Source organism: Coptis chinensis, chromosome 7, assembly GCF_015680905.1.
Source record: "Coptis chinensis isolate HL-2020 chromosome 7, ASM1568090v1, whole genome shotgun sequence".
Classification (NCBI taxonomy): Eukaryota; Viridiplantae; Streptophyta; class Magnoliopsida; order Ranunculales; family Ranunculaceae; genus Coptis; species Coptis chinensis.
In genome coordinates this window covers 12,992,479-13,010,367 of record NC_141462.1, presented here as the reverse complement: position 1 = coordinate 13,010,367, position 17,889 = coordinate 12,992,479, and the positions used below count along the sequence as shown (strand labels likewise).

Genomic DNA, 17,889 nt, shown 5'->3' with positions numbered 1-17,889 from the left:
TTTTTGAATTTAATGTTACTATATCAGTGCCATCAACATAAAAATTGTGAACCATGGCAAAAGTCAACGGATGGTCATTTAAAGAACATCTCTGTTATTTTAGAAAGGATATTACAGGATTACAGCCACGGGCCTCCACTGCAAAAACAGTGTTTTTATATTAACCCCTCTTATATATATACTAATGGAGCCGATTTAGTTGACTTCATATGCATCCATTGATTTATGGGTGTTTTGGGTCAGTTCCGGTTCGGTTATATATTTAACGGTTTCTATTAGGTTCGGGTCTTTTGGTTTTTTCTTATATTTAAAAAACCCAGTGCCGGTTTATCCATAAACCGGCTCATCCATAAAACGACTTAAGCAGCCGCCTAAGGCCTCAGATTTAGAAGGCCTCAAAATTTCTTTATTTCTCCTTACATAAATTTAAATTTGATATTACCGTATTTTATAAAAGGTAACAAAAAAAAAACAAAAAATTATACTAGGAGTCTATTTGTTTTCTCCCCACGCACTAAACCAAGGAAGTGGATTGGTTTGAAAAAAAATTAATCCAATTGACTACTACACAATTTGCATCTCGGAGTTATATGATTAATATAATGGTTGTTAGTACGTAGTTATCTTAATTTTTGCGGGAGTGTCCTCAGTTAGTTAGATATATTAATTAAATAATCAAAAAAATATATAAAATCCCACGATATATGCTATAATATCCACATTCTATAACGCCTTTTCGATTTTTTCTCAACTTAATATATATTGAAGGTTGTTAACTAACGTCTCTCCTTCTCAAAGTCTCTCTCTCACACAGTCACACACACGCTGCTTTCAAATTTTTCAATAGATTTTAAAGGAAAAAAAAAACTCGCTTGGATCGGTCGCCTAAGGCTACGTTTAGGCTTGAGCCGACCCTGTCGATACCCATTAATTAAGTCGGTTCCGATTCGGATTTCGGTTCCTTCTCGGGTTATATATTATTATTTGCTAAAATTACTTTTTCACATTTATATAATCGATATTAAAATTGGTTTTTAGTGCAATAATAACACTTGCCACCGATTTTTTTATTCTCTCAAATGAAGTAATGGTCGTAAATTAAATAATTTTTAAAATTTTCTAAAAACTTTAAGTACATCTCATAAATTGTCAGTATGCGTGCAATTTATGAACACGTGTATATTATATTATACGTATATGCATTATATATAGAATAAGTACATGTATCACAATTATATTGTTAGTTAGCATTGCACGTATATATTTATTATCCTATATATACACGTGTAATATATCAAGTGTGTACACGCGTATTATTAGTTAATATATACAACGTATTAATTAGTTAATTCATAATATACGTGTGGACGTTGACATTATTATTCACATTTACAATACATATGTTTAATGCAATATTATAAAACATACATTTAATAACACGTATTTACTATTAAGCTATATAAACTAAATATATATAGTAGATTTTTACACCTAACAAACAAAAACTATATATTATAATGTTTTGATTTGTCTTTATTTAGTGTAATATAATATTAAATTTTATATATCAAAATCATAATAATCGTCTCAAGTTCAATTCCGGTAAGTATCGGTTTTTTACTATTCGGTTCTAACAATTATAATTTTTTATCCGTTTGGTTTTTGAAGACCCATTTTTTTTAATATGTCTAACATTTGAAGACCCAAAACCGTTATAAACATTTTTTATTCTGGTTCGGTTCCAGATAATTGGGTACCCATATACACCCCTGATTCGATTATGTGTAGAGAATTAGACAAATCAACTAATTCAGTCGATGCTCCATCCCACGACAAAAAGCGATAAATGAGAAATGCATTGAGCTGCATCCCCCAAGGGCCCAAGTAGCTCGCTCAGCGTAAGTTTCATTGATTTGATGGATATAGTTTATACCAAGACACATGGTGCAGCATCGCCCTAGACTGCTAGACATGGCTAGCTAGTTGTCCTTTACAGCGAACGTAGCATAATAATAGATCTAGGCTACCACAAGGATATCGCTATAGAGATGAGTGTTTCGAGACCGTTAGATCCGAGATCCAATGGTCCGAAAATCAAAAACAAAAAGGAAGAGAGAGAGAATATGGGTTTGTTTTTTATTTTCGGACCGTTAGATCTCGGATCCAACGGTCTCGGCTAGCGTCCCTATAGGGATATCCTCGTGGTAGACGAACTCATAATAATAACATGACTACATAAGAAGAAAACAAGGGATCCCAGAAAACAAAGTCCCATCCTCCAATGATTATGTCTCTCAAGCTAAGGCATAAAATATCGCCGATATATTTGATATATTTCGGTAAATTAGTACACCGATATCGATATTTTCGATATATATCTATCGAATATTGAACTTTTTTTTTGCTGATATATATCGGAAAAACTTTATATTGCCGATATAATCGATATATACAATATTTACGATATATAACGGTTGACTTTTTGACCATTTTTTTAATATAAATCCGATATTTTCAATATATTTATGATATTTCCGATATATATGATATTTTTGATATTTTAAATAGTTTGGATTGGTCACCAAAAAAATTAGATATATCTGATATATCCGATATATATCGGTTTTTGAATACACCGATATATTTATTGGGCCAAAATTTTTTGTCCAATAAGACTATTGGGCCAGTTATGGACATATCTCTGTCCAACCCGATAACTGCCCGGCCCAAAAACTAAAGTTATTTTTTTAATTTTTCAAATAAATACTATTAAATTTGTAACTACTAATAAACATAAAATGTTAAGAGGTTTATGGATTAGTGTTGTAGTGCCACATATAGGGCAGTCTTATTACATTCTATTTCAATTTTTTTTAAGATAAATAATAAAAAAAATACACTATTTCAATGTAATTTTATTGGACCTGGACCGGAACTTGGACCTAGTTAAAATGCTTTCAACAGAGTTCCGAAATATCGGACGACGTGGATATATATTTAATATTTCATTAATCCAATATAAATCTTACGTTATCCTTGACACGTGCACGAAAGGCAGTAGCACAAGCAAAGAGAAATGTTCCCCTGCACGCCAGGCATATTTCAGATTATAGTTTTAAAGTTTTAAGGAAGAACATCTCCCCCACACCACTAAAAAAAAAAAAAACCAAGACAATCCCATTAATTTGTAGATTACAAAACACCCATTTAAGGATTTGTAAATTTTAATGGTAATTGAAGTAATGGTATGGGAGCTCAGCAGAGCATTCATGCCGGTAAAGGTAACTAAAAAAGTATTCTTTATAATCACTTTATACCCCTTAAATAACTTAACTTTTTAATCATCGATTGTTACTTACAGCAAAGATAGATGTTAATGTTGATTTCACTCCTAAACTCATTACAGCTTTGACTCTACCTCCTCCATTCAGGTTCTTTCTGTCTCTTAATGGGTTTTTTTTTGTCTGTCTCTTAATGGGTTTTTTTTGTCTGTATTTGATTAAAGGGTTGTTTGTTTGTTTCAGGAACTCTAGCAATCCCCTTTCACAGATTATTGGAAGGTGAACTTGTTTTTTTCATTAATGTTTAAATAGACCAGATCATGTTGTGTTATAATTGTGATGCTTATTGTTTACGGTGTGACGGGGCAATCTGTTTATTGTAGCCTTTGTATAAAGCACCCAAACTTGTTTGGTGGTAGCGAGAAGCTTGACGTGTCGTGGGATAAGGGGTTGTATGATTCTAGTGTTTTGATAGCTTACAGGAGACCAAGACCTGAATGGCTGTCTCAACAATCTTTCGTCGTTCAGGTACGTGAAACATTTAGCAAGCATATCGACACGAATGCTGAAACCCCATTATTTCTTTTTGTATATCAACTACTAGTTAAATTCTAAAACAACATGAGTTTAGCTCACTTCGTTTTTTTTCCTTTCTGGTTTTGGCTATCAGCACTCAATTTCACCTGAGATTGGGGTCCATGGTTTCCCAGTAGAAAACTTCTCTCGTTCGGGTAGTAGTGGTGTCAACTTGAGTCGTTTTTCTGTCGGAGTTGATCTCAGCGAACCTGCAAGCTCTCATTGGAGTAGCACAACCAGCATCAAGTTGGAGGTTGGTCTTACTAGCTTCAGTTTTTAGTCATTTGAGGTAGTGTCAGTATTGGATTAACTACATTTTTGTTTATTCTCAGCATGTTCGCCCGATAAATGATGGAGGCCGGTCAATTAGCAGAGACCTAGATGGCTTTCCAGTGACATGCAGGTAATTGAGTATTCTTTTGTTTATGTGATAGCGAATGAAGTGAGCAAATCTAATAATATTATTATCACTTATCACTTATCACTTATCAGTATCAATTGTCTCTTAAGTCTTACCCAACTAGTACATTTTAGCAACATAAAGCAAATATTGCTAGACTCTATCCAGAGGGTTAATCTTCAGACAGAACTTGTGTAGTTGATCGTCATTTTTTTCTGCCCTTGGTGTCTTTTAAAATTTTCAACCGGAGCATTCCACACTTGTCTTGATGGTCTCCGTGTTGCATGCCCAAACTAACTCCTCAATTATTATTATTATTATTTTTTCATGGTCATGCTCATACCTCTAATCATCTTATTATGTTTCATCTGCTGTACGCATTGTGTGGATGCACACTCATTCTATTTGCTACCATCCATATGCAGATGTGGTGTGTATAGAATATTCAATATTGCCTATATATATTTACTAACAATGAATGTGTTATTTAAATGGGTTGTAAAAATAGTTGCCTCAATATGATTGCACATGAAGAATAATGCACAATGTTAACTCCCAAAACAAAAACCCTTGCAGTTTAAGAGTTTGAAGAACGTTAATAGTTTTTCAAAGTCAAGAAAGTTCTACCGTAGATTTATCCTTTATACATACAAATGTTTCCTGATGCTTCTAAATAAATATTGTGCAGCGGAGGTACCCATGATAGTATGGTGGTATTGAAGCAGGAGTCACGCTATGCAAAGGCCAATGATCACAGTTTCACTCAAGTAATATAATTGTTTCATCACTCTCTATTCAAATTTGTTTTGCCACTTTAAAATTAGATAACTTCTATAACAGGTTTTATGTTTTCCAGTTGAGTCTTCAAATAGAACAAGGGATTCCTGTTCTATCTAAGTGGCTAATTTTCAACAGATTCAAATTTGTTGCATCAAAGGGTGTTAGACTCGGGCCTGCAATTTTTTTGACGAGGTAATGTTTTTTTAGCTTTTTGAGAAGATGGTTAGGGGAACCACTTTTTCTCTCCATTTATTCGTTTCTCTTACCTTTTCTTTTGACAGCCTGACAGGTGGGTCAATTGTTGGGGACATGGCTCCATACCAAGCCTTTGCAATTGGAGGTCTTGGCAGTGTTCGAGGTTATGGTGAGGGTGCCGTGGGTTCTGGAAGATCGTGCCTTATTGGGAACAGTGAACTAACACTCCCTTTGGTATGTAATGGTCTTCCTTACATTTCGATAGAACATGAATAATTCTTAATCCCAAATGTATGAGATTTTCTAGCATGTGTTGGCATAAAAAACCATATCATTTTGCCATTCGTCAAAAAAACTGTATGTTCTTTCTAAATAACTAAATGCCAATTCGTTATTCAATGAGATCATAAAACAAATGGCTACGGTGTTCCAACATTTGGAAGATGATTTCTGAATCAAGGTTCTAAAGAGAAAGAGTGGAATCACCGTCCTTTGGGATGAATGACTATGTTTTTAATCCATGACTTCAGCTGTGGGACTGTTGTTCGTCAGTTCACATCTGCCAAGTGGTGTGATTTCTGATGACTCAATTTGATCTTCCTTTTGTTATGAAGTGAGCCTGTTGTGGTCTTCTTAGAACCAAAAAAAGTGAAGACGCCTTCGCATTTAGACTACCCCAAGTCTTATGTTTGTAATAAATTTCTAGATGTTTGCACACATGTGCATGGGAATCCCTCTCCCTTTTCCCACTAGATTGTTATCGCGTTATGATTATTTGACATGGCGAGGTATGCTGTGATAGTAGCAATTGCAACTAGTGCCTGTCTGTCTTCCTAGTAGGGACCTAGATTCCGACAAACCCAATGACTTTGACCTGAGGTATATGATAGCCTTGGTTCTTCTTTTGGTATGTCCCATGCCATTAAGGACACATTTGTTGGATTTGTTAATTTTATGAATCTGGTGCCGCCTTCCTTTCCCCCTGTTCTGTGTATTGATAAGTGATGAACTTCTGTTGAGTATTTGTACTGGTTTCCGTTGTCTGTTACACTTTTGCACTATTATGATCCAATTTTCTATTTGTTTAGTATTCAAAAACTCATATTATAGTCTCGTTGCATCTGTTCTGTTCAGAACAAGGCGTTGGAAGCTGCCATCTTTATGGACTGTGGAACTGATTTGGGCTCTGGTCACCATGTCCCTGGTATGTTCCTTATTCACTTAAGTATAAAACACATACATTGTTAGATCCTACCAATGGGATATAATCATCTATTATAATGGGGCTTACATAGAAGTATAGAACTGGGAGCCATTTTTTGAGTTTTTCAGGCATCCTCATGAATAGCAGATGTGATGTCTCTTGATGTCTTAAAGAAATACTGTCTTTTCTCCTCGGATTCATTGAATAAATTTCCTTTTGTCCTAATAATCAAGTTTATCAGCTTCTTCTCACAATATTTGCACAATATTTTCATCTATCCTTAAAAAATTGATGTAGTAGAAGACATCTGGGGTAACCGTAGGAGGCTTTCACAGAGATTTTTCCAATGATCCAATCAGCACCACTTTTAACTGTTACTATATAGGGCTTTACCTTTCTTAGAAGTTAAAAGTTCCTAGAATATTTAAAACAACTCAAATGTTACAAATAATTGGTTTATATTTCTGGAAAATATTGTGAAGGATTGAAGGCAATCATGATTTTTTTTTTTTTTTTTTGTCTTTCTAAATAAAAAAAATAGGCTCATGCATAACCAAATGGTTAGCAGCTTCATAGGTATTCCTAGAAGACTTCTACTCTGTATATTTCATTTCAGATAAGAGGATCTAAGAAGAATTCTTAGGTTCAAAATAAAATTAGATAAAGCTGAGAAATGAGAAATGGCCTACTTTGTAGCCCATATAATAGGATTTAATAACTCTTGGTCATAATGTCACTCAAGAACAACGAGAAGGTGTTTTTTAGTACCACTGGGGCGGAGGTATGAAGAAAAAGTTTAAGCACGCGCACGCAATATCTGTTGTTGGAAAATATATCCCTTACAGACCCTAAAATTGTTTTTTGAACATGGTTAACTGCATTGATCTATTAGGATTATTGAACTCTTCAAATAATGCGATCTGCCATTTCCTTTCGAGGTGTGTAGACATTAGGCTTCCCTACCATAGTGCTTGTCAAGTTGTCAGCCTCGGGGTTTTTTTTTCCTTGAATTTAATATTTGATTGAAATATAAATTCAACGAAATATTTTTATTGATGTATAACACACTTTCTATATGACTAATTTTCAACTGTTTAGATCGCTTCCAAACTACACATTCTCCATCTCCATCACTAACGGTGAAACTTGTTTGTCAGGTAATCCTGCTCTGAGGCAGGGTAAACCTGGTTCTGGAGTTGGGCTCGGCTATGGCCTTCGGTTGAACTCTCGGATGGGACAGTTAAAGATTGACTATGCCATCAATGCCTTCCAGCAGAAAACATTATACTTTGGCGTCAGCAATGTTGTATCTTGACTCTTGAGGTCTCATGAAAGCAAGACGTGCTGCTGGAGTCTCAGACTTATCAGAGAACTATGTAAGATTTGGGTTCTGATAGAATATTGAAGAAAGATCACAGCTAGGAGATGAAGAATATCTAATGGTTAAGAAGGTTCCAAGCTTTTGGGGCTTCAATGGCAGAGTATTGCATCAAGGAACTGAGCATTTTCCTCATCACTAATTACTAACAAATGCTTCGAGGACATGACTTTATGAAGATGAAGATGGTTGACTTGTTCGACAAAGTGACATGAAACCATTTTGGATAGAATACCTAAGAACAAAAAGATCGAGATACTATTGGAATCCCTAACCATCAATTATATTCCTATGTGAAGCTTTCACTATTTGTTTATTCAATTATTTTGCAAAATTATACCATTGAAATGAATTATAGTGCTTTCATTTCATTTTACTGAGTTTGGAATTTGGACAAGTTCACCAAGCTACCCCATTAGGAAATTTTAGCTGATAATGCCAATGGCAAACATTACGTTCGGTTGTAACCAGCTCTTTTATTATTAATAAGAAGGGTTTTGCCGATCAAAATAAAAGAAAAGGAAGGGTCAGATTGAAGAGGAATTAACTTCCATGCTCGCCGAGTATTCCGGCTGCTTTGTTAGTTTCTTTTTTAGAATAAGATTTGGGGTTAAGGCAGACCCTACCTGTCTCATTAAAACATAGGAAATTACGTACCTTCTCTAAGATAGTAGTCATTAGAGGAAGGTACGACATACAACAAATTCTAAGGCTTCGAGCCTAGCACAATTCACTCATTACGATGAAGTACATCACAACTACTTCATTTTTTAAATTGCTTAACTAAAGTAGGATGATCTTTCAAAATATGCCTTTGGGTTTTTTCAGAGTCTATGTAACAATAGATGCAAGCAAATGTAGATCCCATTGAGTCATCCCAAACTTCCTTAATGTAACCATCAAGATGCTTAATCTTCTTTCTTGCCAAAGAGGAAGTTTTTTTCATCATAGTGATGGTAGGATCATTAATTTCACCAGGAGAGCGTTGAATCTGCTTTTTATCTTTCTTTGGTTTCTCAACAGTCCTCCATTCATCACCTTGAATCGAAAGTGTTGTTAACATATTTTCAGAGCCAACCTCAATAGTTTAGAACTAATGCCTTCAACTGTATTAGTAGGATCTGGGACAATGTGGTCTTTGAAGACGCTCTCAATCTCTTTCTCATTACTATCCTCATCATTAATGTCGTGTATAATCATCTTCACTTGTATCCACAAGAGCTTCATACATATGATGGTGCTGGTTCTCAAGAACAGGTGTACTTTCAAAGAGATTGTCTTCGGTTTCTACAACACTTACATAGTCTCCTAATCTGGCAACAGAAGGTTGGACCTCAACAGCAGTTGTGTCATTAGCAAGTGCAGCAAATCTGTTATCTTGTGTATTTATAATTGCAGGCTTAGAGCTGCTTCCACGAACTTGCGCATGCATTTCTTGCATATTCCCATTCAAAGCTTGATCAACACCAACATGTGAGTTTGGGTTTTTCTTTCTCTATATGGTTTTCACATGTCTCCACTCTGAGGGTTTGTTTACATTGTTGGTGTCTGGTTCAGCTTTAGGAACAACTCTAGGTTTGTACGGTGGAGGTGATGTTGGTTTACATTTTGTTGTAGCATGACCGAACATCTTGCACTCAGTACAAATCAATGGCTTCCATGGATATTGAAACTCCACAGTAGCAATTTTAGAGGATCTAATTCTGATTTGTAGAGTAGTTGGAAGCTCCTTCGACGCATCAATCTCCACACATACCCTCGCGAAGGAAGCTTAGGGACTCTGTGAAATTTGAGCCCCTGCTATCCTCAATTTCCCTTGTCCACTTTCTGATGATGAAAAGTTTCCCCATCATATGGAAATATCCCTCATCCAACACATAATCCCTATCTTCTACATTGTGAAACCCAAAATAAAACCTGTCTCCATCTAATGAGATGTCAAGCTGGCCTTTTAGACTCCATTTCTTCTCCACTTGGGTCTTCACGATGGAGTATGGGAGTTTTTTGTCAAGGAAAAAGCCTACAACTTTGTCCTCCCATTCCTTTGCACCATGTTCCAAAATTTCTTCCTCAATCTCAAGTACTCCATCATTAAAAATTGGTTCAATATAAGCCAATTTCTTCTTTCCTAGCAGATGGGGGTTTTGTCTCGAGTAAAAAGCACCAAGTTCTAATATTTTTGGGGGATTCCTGAGAACCGACAGTTGCAGTAGGAGGTTGTTCTTCCGTTAGCAGATTTGCTAGCAAGGACGACGGTTTTTCAATGATTTGCAAAGAATAATCAAGGCGGGCATTTGGGAAGGTGGGGTTTGGAGTTTGGTTTGAGGAGAAGTTAGGATCAGAGTTTAAGATGGTCTATGGTGTTAAGAATGGGTTTTGGGGGGGATTGGTATAGATGACGATGAAGTGAAGGCGTGTGAGAGAGAGGGGTGGAGGGATAGGTAATCAAATTTCTAGAAAAGGAAAAGGGGAGGGAGGAAAACAGTCACTATTTTAGTTAGTTTTATTTGTTTATCTCTTCGCCACGTCAAATATTGTTTTGACGTGTTGCTTTGTTAGATTCTCTATATATAGAGTCGTGATAAGAAGAGAGATCTAGTCACATAGCCTGCCTTTAGATAGGGAAATATTAGATCCCTAAAAAAAAGGCTTCACTAAGTTGAAACTGTTTTGTGGCCACAACTGACATGACGAGAACAAATGGAAATAAAAAAAAAACCAAAACGAATTTGAAATGTCTGAATAATGCCTTCATCTTCTTCTTCATTCTTTCTACGAACTTTTTCTCTAATAAAAAAATCAATTGGTGAAGTAGTTTTAATGCATAATCACTTCTTACTATTCTAGCAAACTAAGATCCAATCTAATAAAGGGGAGGTTGCAAAAAAACTAACTTATTGTGAGAATTGCAATTTTTTCAGATTATTGATTTGGATTATTGATTTGTTATTACACAAGACTAATTTCTTGTGTTCTTAACACTTAGTTGAAGCACTCTTCACATTTGTTACTAAACTCTACAAGTGATGTTTTCAAAAGTAATTAGTACGATGGAATTAATTAAATGTGTTTTTGATGGTATGTGTAATAACAAGAAACATTGAGGGGATTGGTTGTAGTATTGATGGTTGATATGTTTTTTGTTTAAATGGAAAAAGAGACATGGAAGGAGAGCAAATCAAGAGGAGAAAATGGCCGAATCTTTTTGTTCTATTTTTTTGAAAGTTTTTTTCTTTTGAAGTATTTTGTTTTTATACCCTTTGATGACTCATTGTCCTCGAGATGTGTACACCCTATCTAATGGCCTTTGTGTTAGGAATATACAACTTAATTATACTTACTCTTTACCAATTACCAAACTATACAAACCTTTTGTCTTGTAAGTGTCTTGTACTTCTTAATTAAATCCGAGCCTAGTGTAGATACACTATGTCCTTAAGACAGATTTTCCCCCTCACGGTGCTTGAAGGTTGATGGGAAACTATCTCCCAAGATAGAACGGATTTCCTTCTATAGAAAGCTAGCACTTCAATTCTATAGACTCGTGAACACAACATAGTATTTGACTAAGAAGGAGGGAGAAGAGAAAGATCAGAACTCTGTGTGATCTCGTGTTTTTCTCTCCAAATTCATCCACTATTTATAGGTGAGTGGTGCCTTTTCGAAACAACACAGTGACTCTTGGGAAAAAGTAAGCAACTCTTTGAAAAGTCACATGTTTCGAAAAGGACACACCATTTCTAAGCATATAAGATCATTTTGAACCGATTGCCTATTTGAAAATGTTGCACCTTTTCGGCATGATGCAATCGTTTCAAACCAGTGCACATTTTGAAAGGTCGCACCTTTTCGGCATAATGCACTGTTTCAAACAAATGCATCATTTTGAAAAGGTTTTTCTCACATTACGTACTGTTTCAAGAAAAAACCTATTTCATCTTAAGTGGGGTAACTTGGGGAGACAAACTACTCATTCATATTTAAATGGATTTGAGCAAATCATTTTTCTAACAATCCCCACATGAATGAAAATTTGGCTTCTTCTATCATAAACATCGGATTTCGTTCTTTTACAAATGAAAAGATACCGTGATCGATCAAGTAGCATGGGAGGCCTTGAACTTGCCTTAGTGAAAGACGATCAGATTTAATTGGACGATCGGTAGACTTCAATTAATGTCCTTGAACTGTCACCGTTTGTATAAACCTAGACAATCATCTTCACGCAAGATGCCGCCTCGAATCTTTTGTTGGTTCTCACGCGTTTGTGTTCATTTTGGCCTTGAACACTTTTTGGTTTCGAGATAGTGCTTTTTGAGACATTTGTCTTTAAAATTCTCATAGAAGCGCCCCACTTCGCACTAACATAGGTGATTTCTATATAGAATATCCCGCAATACTCCACTTGGATAACATAACTTTCCAAGATATAGTAAATCATTAAAAGCTTGACTTATCCCGGTTCTCTGGCAGATATATGCTTTGCCTTATATAGGAATGGGTTAGAGTATAATATTACTCCTCGGTGCTAACCGAGTCACAAACATAATTCAGTTGGCCCATTGAACCTAGATCTTGGGATCTCCAAATAACTAGGTTGGTTTTTCCATTATGATGACTCTTGGTTGATTATCTCAAAAGCTTTAAGCCCATTCCCCTTGATAATCTTTCTACTTGTTCTCTTGTTAAACCTTTTGTAAGAGGATCCGCAATGTTATCTTTTGACCTTACATAGTTGATTGAGATAACTCCATTTGAGAGCAATTGTCTAACGGTATTATGTCTACGACGTATATGTCGAGACTTCCCGTTATACATGCTACTCTGTGCTCTACCAATAGCAGATTGGTCATCACGCGATGTACACACCGGGCACGCAGTTCAAAATTCAGATTTGGAATATCCTCTAAGAAATTTCGAAGCCACTTTGCTTCTTCTCTAGCCTTGTCCAATGCTATGAATTCTGATTCCATAGTGGACCTCGCTATGCACGTTTGCTTTGAGGATTTCCAAGAAATTTATGCATCTCTCCTAGAGTAAAACACCACATTTGATGTCTTTTGAGTAATGCTTCAACAAATTTCCAATTTTGAATTAATTAATTCAAGAAGATACATAATCCCCCACATTTTTCCAATTTCTCATGACAAAGTCAATAAATTAGAAAACCATTTAGATATATGTTTTTCAAGTGAGGCTTCTTCTTAAAGAATGTCACATATCATTCATATAGTGTCGAAAACACTTCTAAGACCTCAATTTTGCTTACAAGTATGCTTATAAAACAATATCTTAAGCAATCTTCTTTATTGACACTCTTTGGCGCAATAGTAAAACACATATATCTTACAAATAATACAATATTTTTAGAACCCTTTTAGCACCCTCCATTCCTAACATCTGGAATGAAGCAAGGATTCTCGGAATCTTGGATCATAATTCCCTCCAAGTGTGGCATTACCACCACCTTGTTTGCTTTCAAGAAGTCCATTCCAAGAATGACTTGAAAATGGTCTAAGCGGGCTACCATCAGGTCCACCTTTCCTCGCCAGTTGTGCATCTTAATGTCAACTTCCAAAGCGAGTCCTTTCACCGGTTCGGCTTCTTGGTTCAAGCCTCTCATAGAGCCTGTACATTCTGCTAGTTTCAATCCAATAGCCTCGTATACATACTCAGAGATTAACGTATGAGTTGAACCAGTATCTACCATTGCTAGTATACACCCGTAGTTATTGAGTTCCACTTCTACGAACATAAGGTCGTCATCGGGGACCAAAATGTTCATACCATTCAACGAACTAGTAGGTCTAACAAATGAAATAGGAACAACATGAATAGGAGAACCTGGTGGTGTTGTCATTTCTATTCTAAAATAGAAACACACCTTCGTTATTTTCTTAAACCAAAAAAGAAAAGAAAACAGAAACAAATTCTGTTCGGTAAAGAAGAAGAAGAAAAGAAAATCTGTCTTAAGTTGTTAGGAATATACAACTTAATTGTACTTACTCTTTACCAATTACCAAACTATACAAACCTTTTGTCTTGTAAGTGTCTTGTACTTCTTAATTAAATCCGAGCCTAGTGTAGATACACTATGTCCTTAAGACAGATTTTCCCCCGGCCCTTACGGTGCTTGAAGGTTGATGGGAAACTATCTCCCAAGATAGAACGGATTTCCTTCTATAGAAAGCTAGCACTTCAATTCTATAGACTCAGCGAACACAACATAGTATTTGACTAAGAACAGAGGGAGAAGAGAAAGATCGAGGAACTCGTGTGATCTCGTGTCTTTTCTCTCCAAATTCATCCACTATTTATAGGTGAGTGGTGCCTTTTTAAAAACAACACGGTGACTCTTGGGAAAAAGTAAGCAACTCTTTGAAAAGTCACATGTTTGAAAGGACACACCATTTCGCATATAGCATTTGTTTTGAACCCGGTGCCTATTTGAAAAGGTTGCACCTTTTCGGCATGATGCACTGTTTCAAACCAGTGCACATTTTGAAAGGTCGCACCTTTTCGGCATAATGCACTGTTTCAAACAAATGCATCATTTTGAAAATGTTTTTCTCACATTACGTACTGTTTCAAGAAAAAACCCATTTCATCTTAAGTGGGGTAACTTGGGAGACAAACTACTCATTCATATTTAAATGGATTTGAGCAAATCATTTTTCTAACACTTTGTTAATGTGCGCTCTATTTGGAGGAGAGATTGATCTCTCCTATTCACTTGCCTTCTCTATATATGCTTTGTTAGATTATCTATATATTTATATTTATACAATTATACAAGATAGCATGAACTTGTCAGGCATAACTTTCTCATGTAACATAAACACCAACTCAGCCCTTTCTAAGATTTGGAGGCTTAGAATTATTGCCGGCAAACCAAAATGTACTCGCAATGTTTCTCTTCTCACATCAATAACATTTGGAAAACAATTGTTTTAATAAACATTTTCAATTCACTCCAATATTTCAAGATTCAAGATTCAAGATTTTATTTTTATTTTTATTTTTTTTCCGGCTTCATTTAACGTATAACTTAGTACACTGTCTAATGTTGTTTCTACGTGCACAAGTTACCAGCCCTTTTCTAAGATTTGGAGGCTTAGAGTTATTGATGGCAAACCAAAATGTACTCGCAATGTTTCTTTTCTCACATCTATAACATTTGGAAAACAATTGTTTTAATAAACATTTTCAATTCACTCCAATATTTCATGATTCAAGAATTTTTTTTCCTGGCTTCATTTAATGTATAACTTAGTACACTGTCTCACATTGTTTGTACGTGCACAAGTTACTTTTCTCTTGCAATAAAGCAACACATCCGGACACATTGTTGATACGTGACGATGCAAAGGCAGGTAGTTTGTTTGGGCTTTAATCCCAGATACCATGGTCCATGACTCAAATCATATTTGCGACCCAATGCAAAAGCAGGATTTGGGTTTAATCTCCCTGCTACAGAAACCGGTACGTTAAAACCCCCTCAAATTTTTTCTCACCTCAAAACCTCCCTGCTTTTAAGAAAATAAAAAACTGTCTAAAATACCCCCACGTAAATAGACTCATGAACTTTCTATTTTCTCACCACACTTCCTTATCACTTCCATCTCTCTGGCTAACTTTTTAGATCTGAAGCATCTTCTACTGCAAATTCTCATAGTACCCGAGTAAATTCTCTATTTTCTCATCAATAGAAAAAATGAAAGCAACAAAAGAGAAAAATAAAACTCTACGATTTCGAAAAAAGCTGAAAATCCAACAAAAAAAAATCAAACCTTCAAGTTCTAGAAGAGATGAAAATGAAATTGAGAAGATGGCTGCTTCAAAAACTACGAACAAACCAAATCTTGTTAAAATCGGTTCAAATTTTCATAGTTTTGCAATTTCAAGTTTAGATTTTGATGTTTGTGTATGTAGTAGTTTTACTATACATTTTTATATTTTCGTAGTTGTTTTTACTCTGCATTCTTAAATTTGCATAGTATTTTTTATTTGCTTTTTCATGTTTGTGTAATGTGTGGTGGTAATTTTACTTAGCATTCTTAACTTTGCATAGTATTTGTACTTTGCATTTTTAACTTTGCATAGTATTTTTATTCTGCATTCTTAAATTTTACTATGCATTTCTAGATTTGCATAGTATTTGTACTTTGCATAATACATGATGAGTTGTATCCGTTATTCATCTTCGTGTATGAAAATAAATGCAGTCAAATGTCGAATTTTTTTTAGAAAAAATGAAGAAAGTGTTATTGTTAATCTTCTCATATTTTCAGTAGCCATTTTCTAGAACAAAATATTCACATGTACATACAAATTTGCATAGTTTAAACTAGTAAGAAAATATAAATTTTCATATGTAAATATAACTTTACTTAGTTTAACTAGTATGAAAATATATGTTTTCATATGTAAATATAAAATTGCATAGGTTAACTACTATGAAAATATAAACTTTCATACATTATCTCAAATTTACAAACATGTTTAGTTTCAAAAACTACTATGCAAATGACAGTTTTCATATGTAAAAAAAAAAAAAGTTCATGCTAACCAACTATGTAAATATAAATTTTCACAGGAAAAATCAGAAGTCATGCTTGTTCAGATTTAAAAATTTGGTACAGTGCCAATTGCAAGTTTACTTGCGGCTTGCGCTTTTTATTTTCCTCTTGCAACACCACTGTTTTCATTCATTTTCTTGTTTCATATTTTTATTGGCTTCCTGATTGTGGTTCATGCAATTATTTTCCTCTTGGGCATTTCTACAAATACGCAATGAGCATATTCAACTTCGCCCTCGCCTTGAATATATACCACTCAAATTTGTACCTAAGACTGGTCATCGAGTCGAGCTATTCGTGAGTAACTTGAGCTCGGCTCGTCGAAGGCTCGACTCAAACTCGTCCGCACAAAAGTATGAGTCGAGTTTGAGCTTAATTTAAAGCTCATTCTAGATAGCAAGTAGTTCGAGTTCGAGTTCGAGTAGCTCGCGAGCTACTCGTTTTATAAGCCCATACGTAGTATATAATTTATAATTTATACGTTATTTTATATTTTACACCCAACTATAATTTACAATTATACTAGTTTTAATGTTTTATATACTTTTTTTTTCGAGTTTGAGCTCGAGTTCGAGTTCAAACGAGCATAACTGAACTCGAGCTCGAAATGTAAAACGAGTCGAGCTCGAGCTATTAGTAGAACTAGACGAGTCGAGCTTGAGCTTCAATATTAAGATCGAATGCGAGTTCGAGTCGAGTTCAAGTTGAGTTTCTGCATGTGCGAGTCGAGCTCGAGTATAGCAAAACTGGACTCGGGTAACTCGATGACCAGCCCTATTTGTACCTATAAAATATGGTTATCCATGAACCCATTTTCTATCACAAGAAATCGGTGTTATTTTTTTAATGTAACGAAGAATCTTCACTGCTCTATTGGAAAAGGTTGTTCTTTTTCGAAGGATTTTGATTTAATGAAAAGGGTATAGTAGGAAACCAAAAATTTCAGGGGATAAAAATTAGACCGCAAATTGCTTACAATTTGGAAAGCGAGGAGTTTATTTGGCAAGGCCTAAATAATAGGGAGGTTCTACGGACACGTTCGTGACTGAGGAGTTTACACATAACCGGGATTGGATTGAGGGGGCTAAGGCCCATTTCTTGAATGCAAAAGTGCAAAACCTATGTTCATTCATCAGTCCCTCAAAAGAAAAAAGAAACAAGTAATTCAAGTAGAGAAAATGGGGATGGCTGATTCACGTAGCAATACAACAGCAGTTCAAGCCACCAATGACTAGTGAAAGTTGTTGTATAAAGTTGTTAGAGCATCTTAGGAGTGATACTTTCCTAGCATCAAACACCAAATTTCCAGAAGAGTCACATGTTGATGAAAACACCAAAAAAACACCAAACCAAACACCAAATCGGCCAAAATTTGGTTACAGCTTTGATGCTATATTCAATCTCTCATGCGGTTTTTCTAACAGCGCATGGGCTTGGGCTGCTAAGTGGGCTTCTATGGCGCGGTTTTGCCAACACCACCTAGGCTTGGGTTCTAT

General features: G+C 35.3%; 1 protein-coding gene across 1 annotated transcript; it reads left to right on the top strand.

Moving 5' to 3' along the window:
* Positions 1–3,049: 3,049 nt before the first annotated feature.
* Positions 3,050–8,185, top strand: LOC147486108 (Outer membrane OMP85 family protein). The gene is made up of 11 exons (XM_086570743.1): positions 3,050–3,281; positions 3,362–3,431; positions 3,525–3,560; positions 3,665–3,809; positions 3,952–4,110; positions 4,190–4,260; positions 4,946–5,024; positions 5,114–5,229; positions 5,319–5,466; positions 6,367–6,436; positions 7,594–8,185. Exons 1-11 carry the CDS (start codon positions 3,248–3,250, stop codon positions 7,749–7,751), a joined length of 1,086 nt encoding a protein of 361 aa, XP_086426869.1. The 5' UTR covers positions 3,050–3,247; the 3' UTR covers positions 7,752–8,185.
* The last annotated feature ends 9,704 nt before the right edge of the window (positions 8,186–17,889 follow it).

Bases quoted from the DNA above. Each gene is read 5' to 3' on its own strand.
- LOC147486108 (XM_086570743.1), top strand. From the start codon at position 3,248: ATGGGAGCTCAGCAGAGCATTCATGCCGGTAAAG. The intron at 4,111-4,189 runs GTTGGTCTTACT...GTTTATTCTCAG, and splicing joins CAACCAGCATCAAGTTGGAG to CATGTTCGCCCGATAAATGA. The intron at 5,230-5,318 runs GTAATGTTTTTT...TTCTTTTGACAG, and splicing joins CCTGCAATTTTTTTGACGAG to CCTGACAGGTGGGTCAATTG.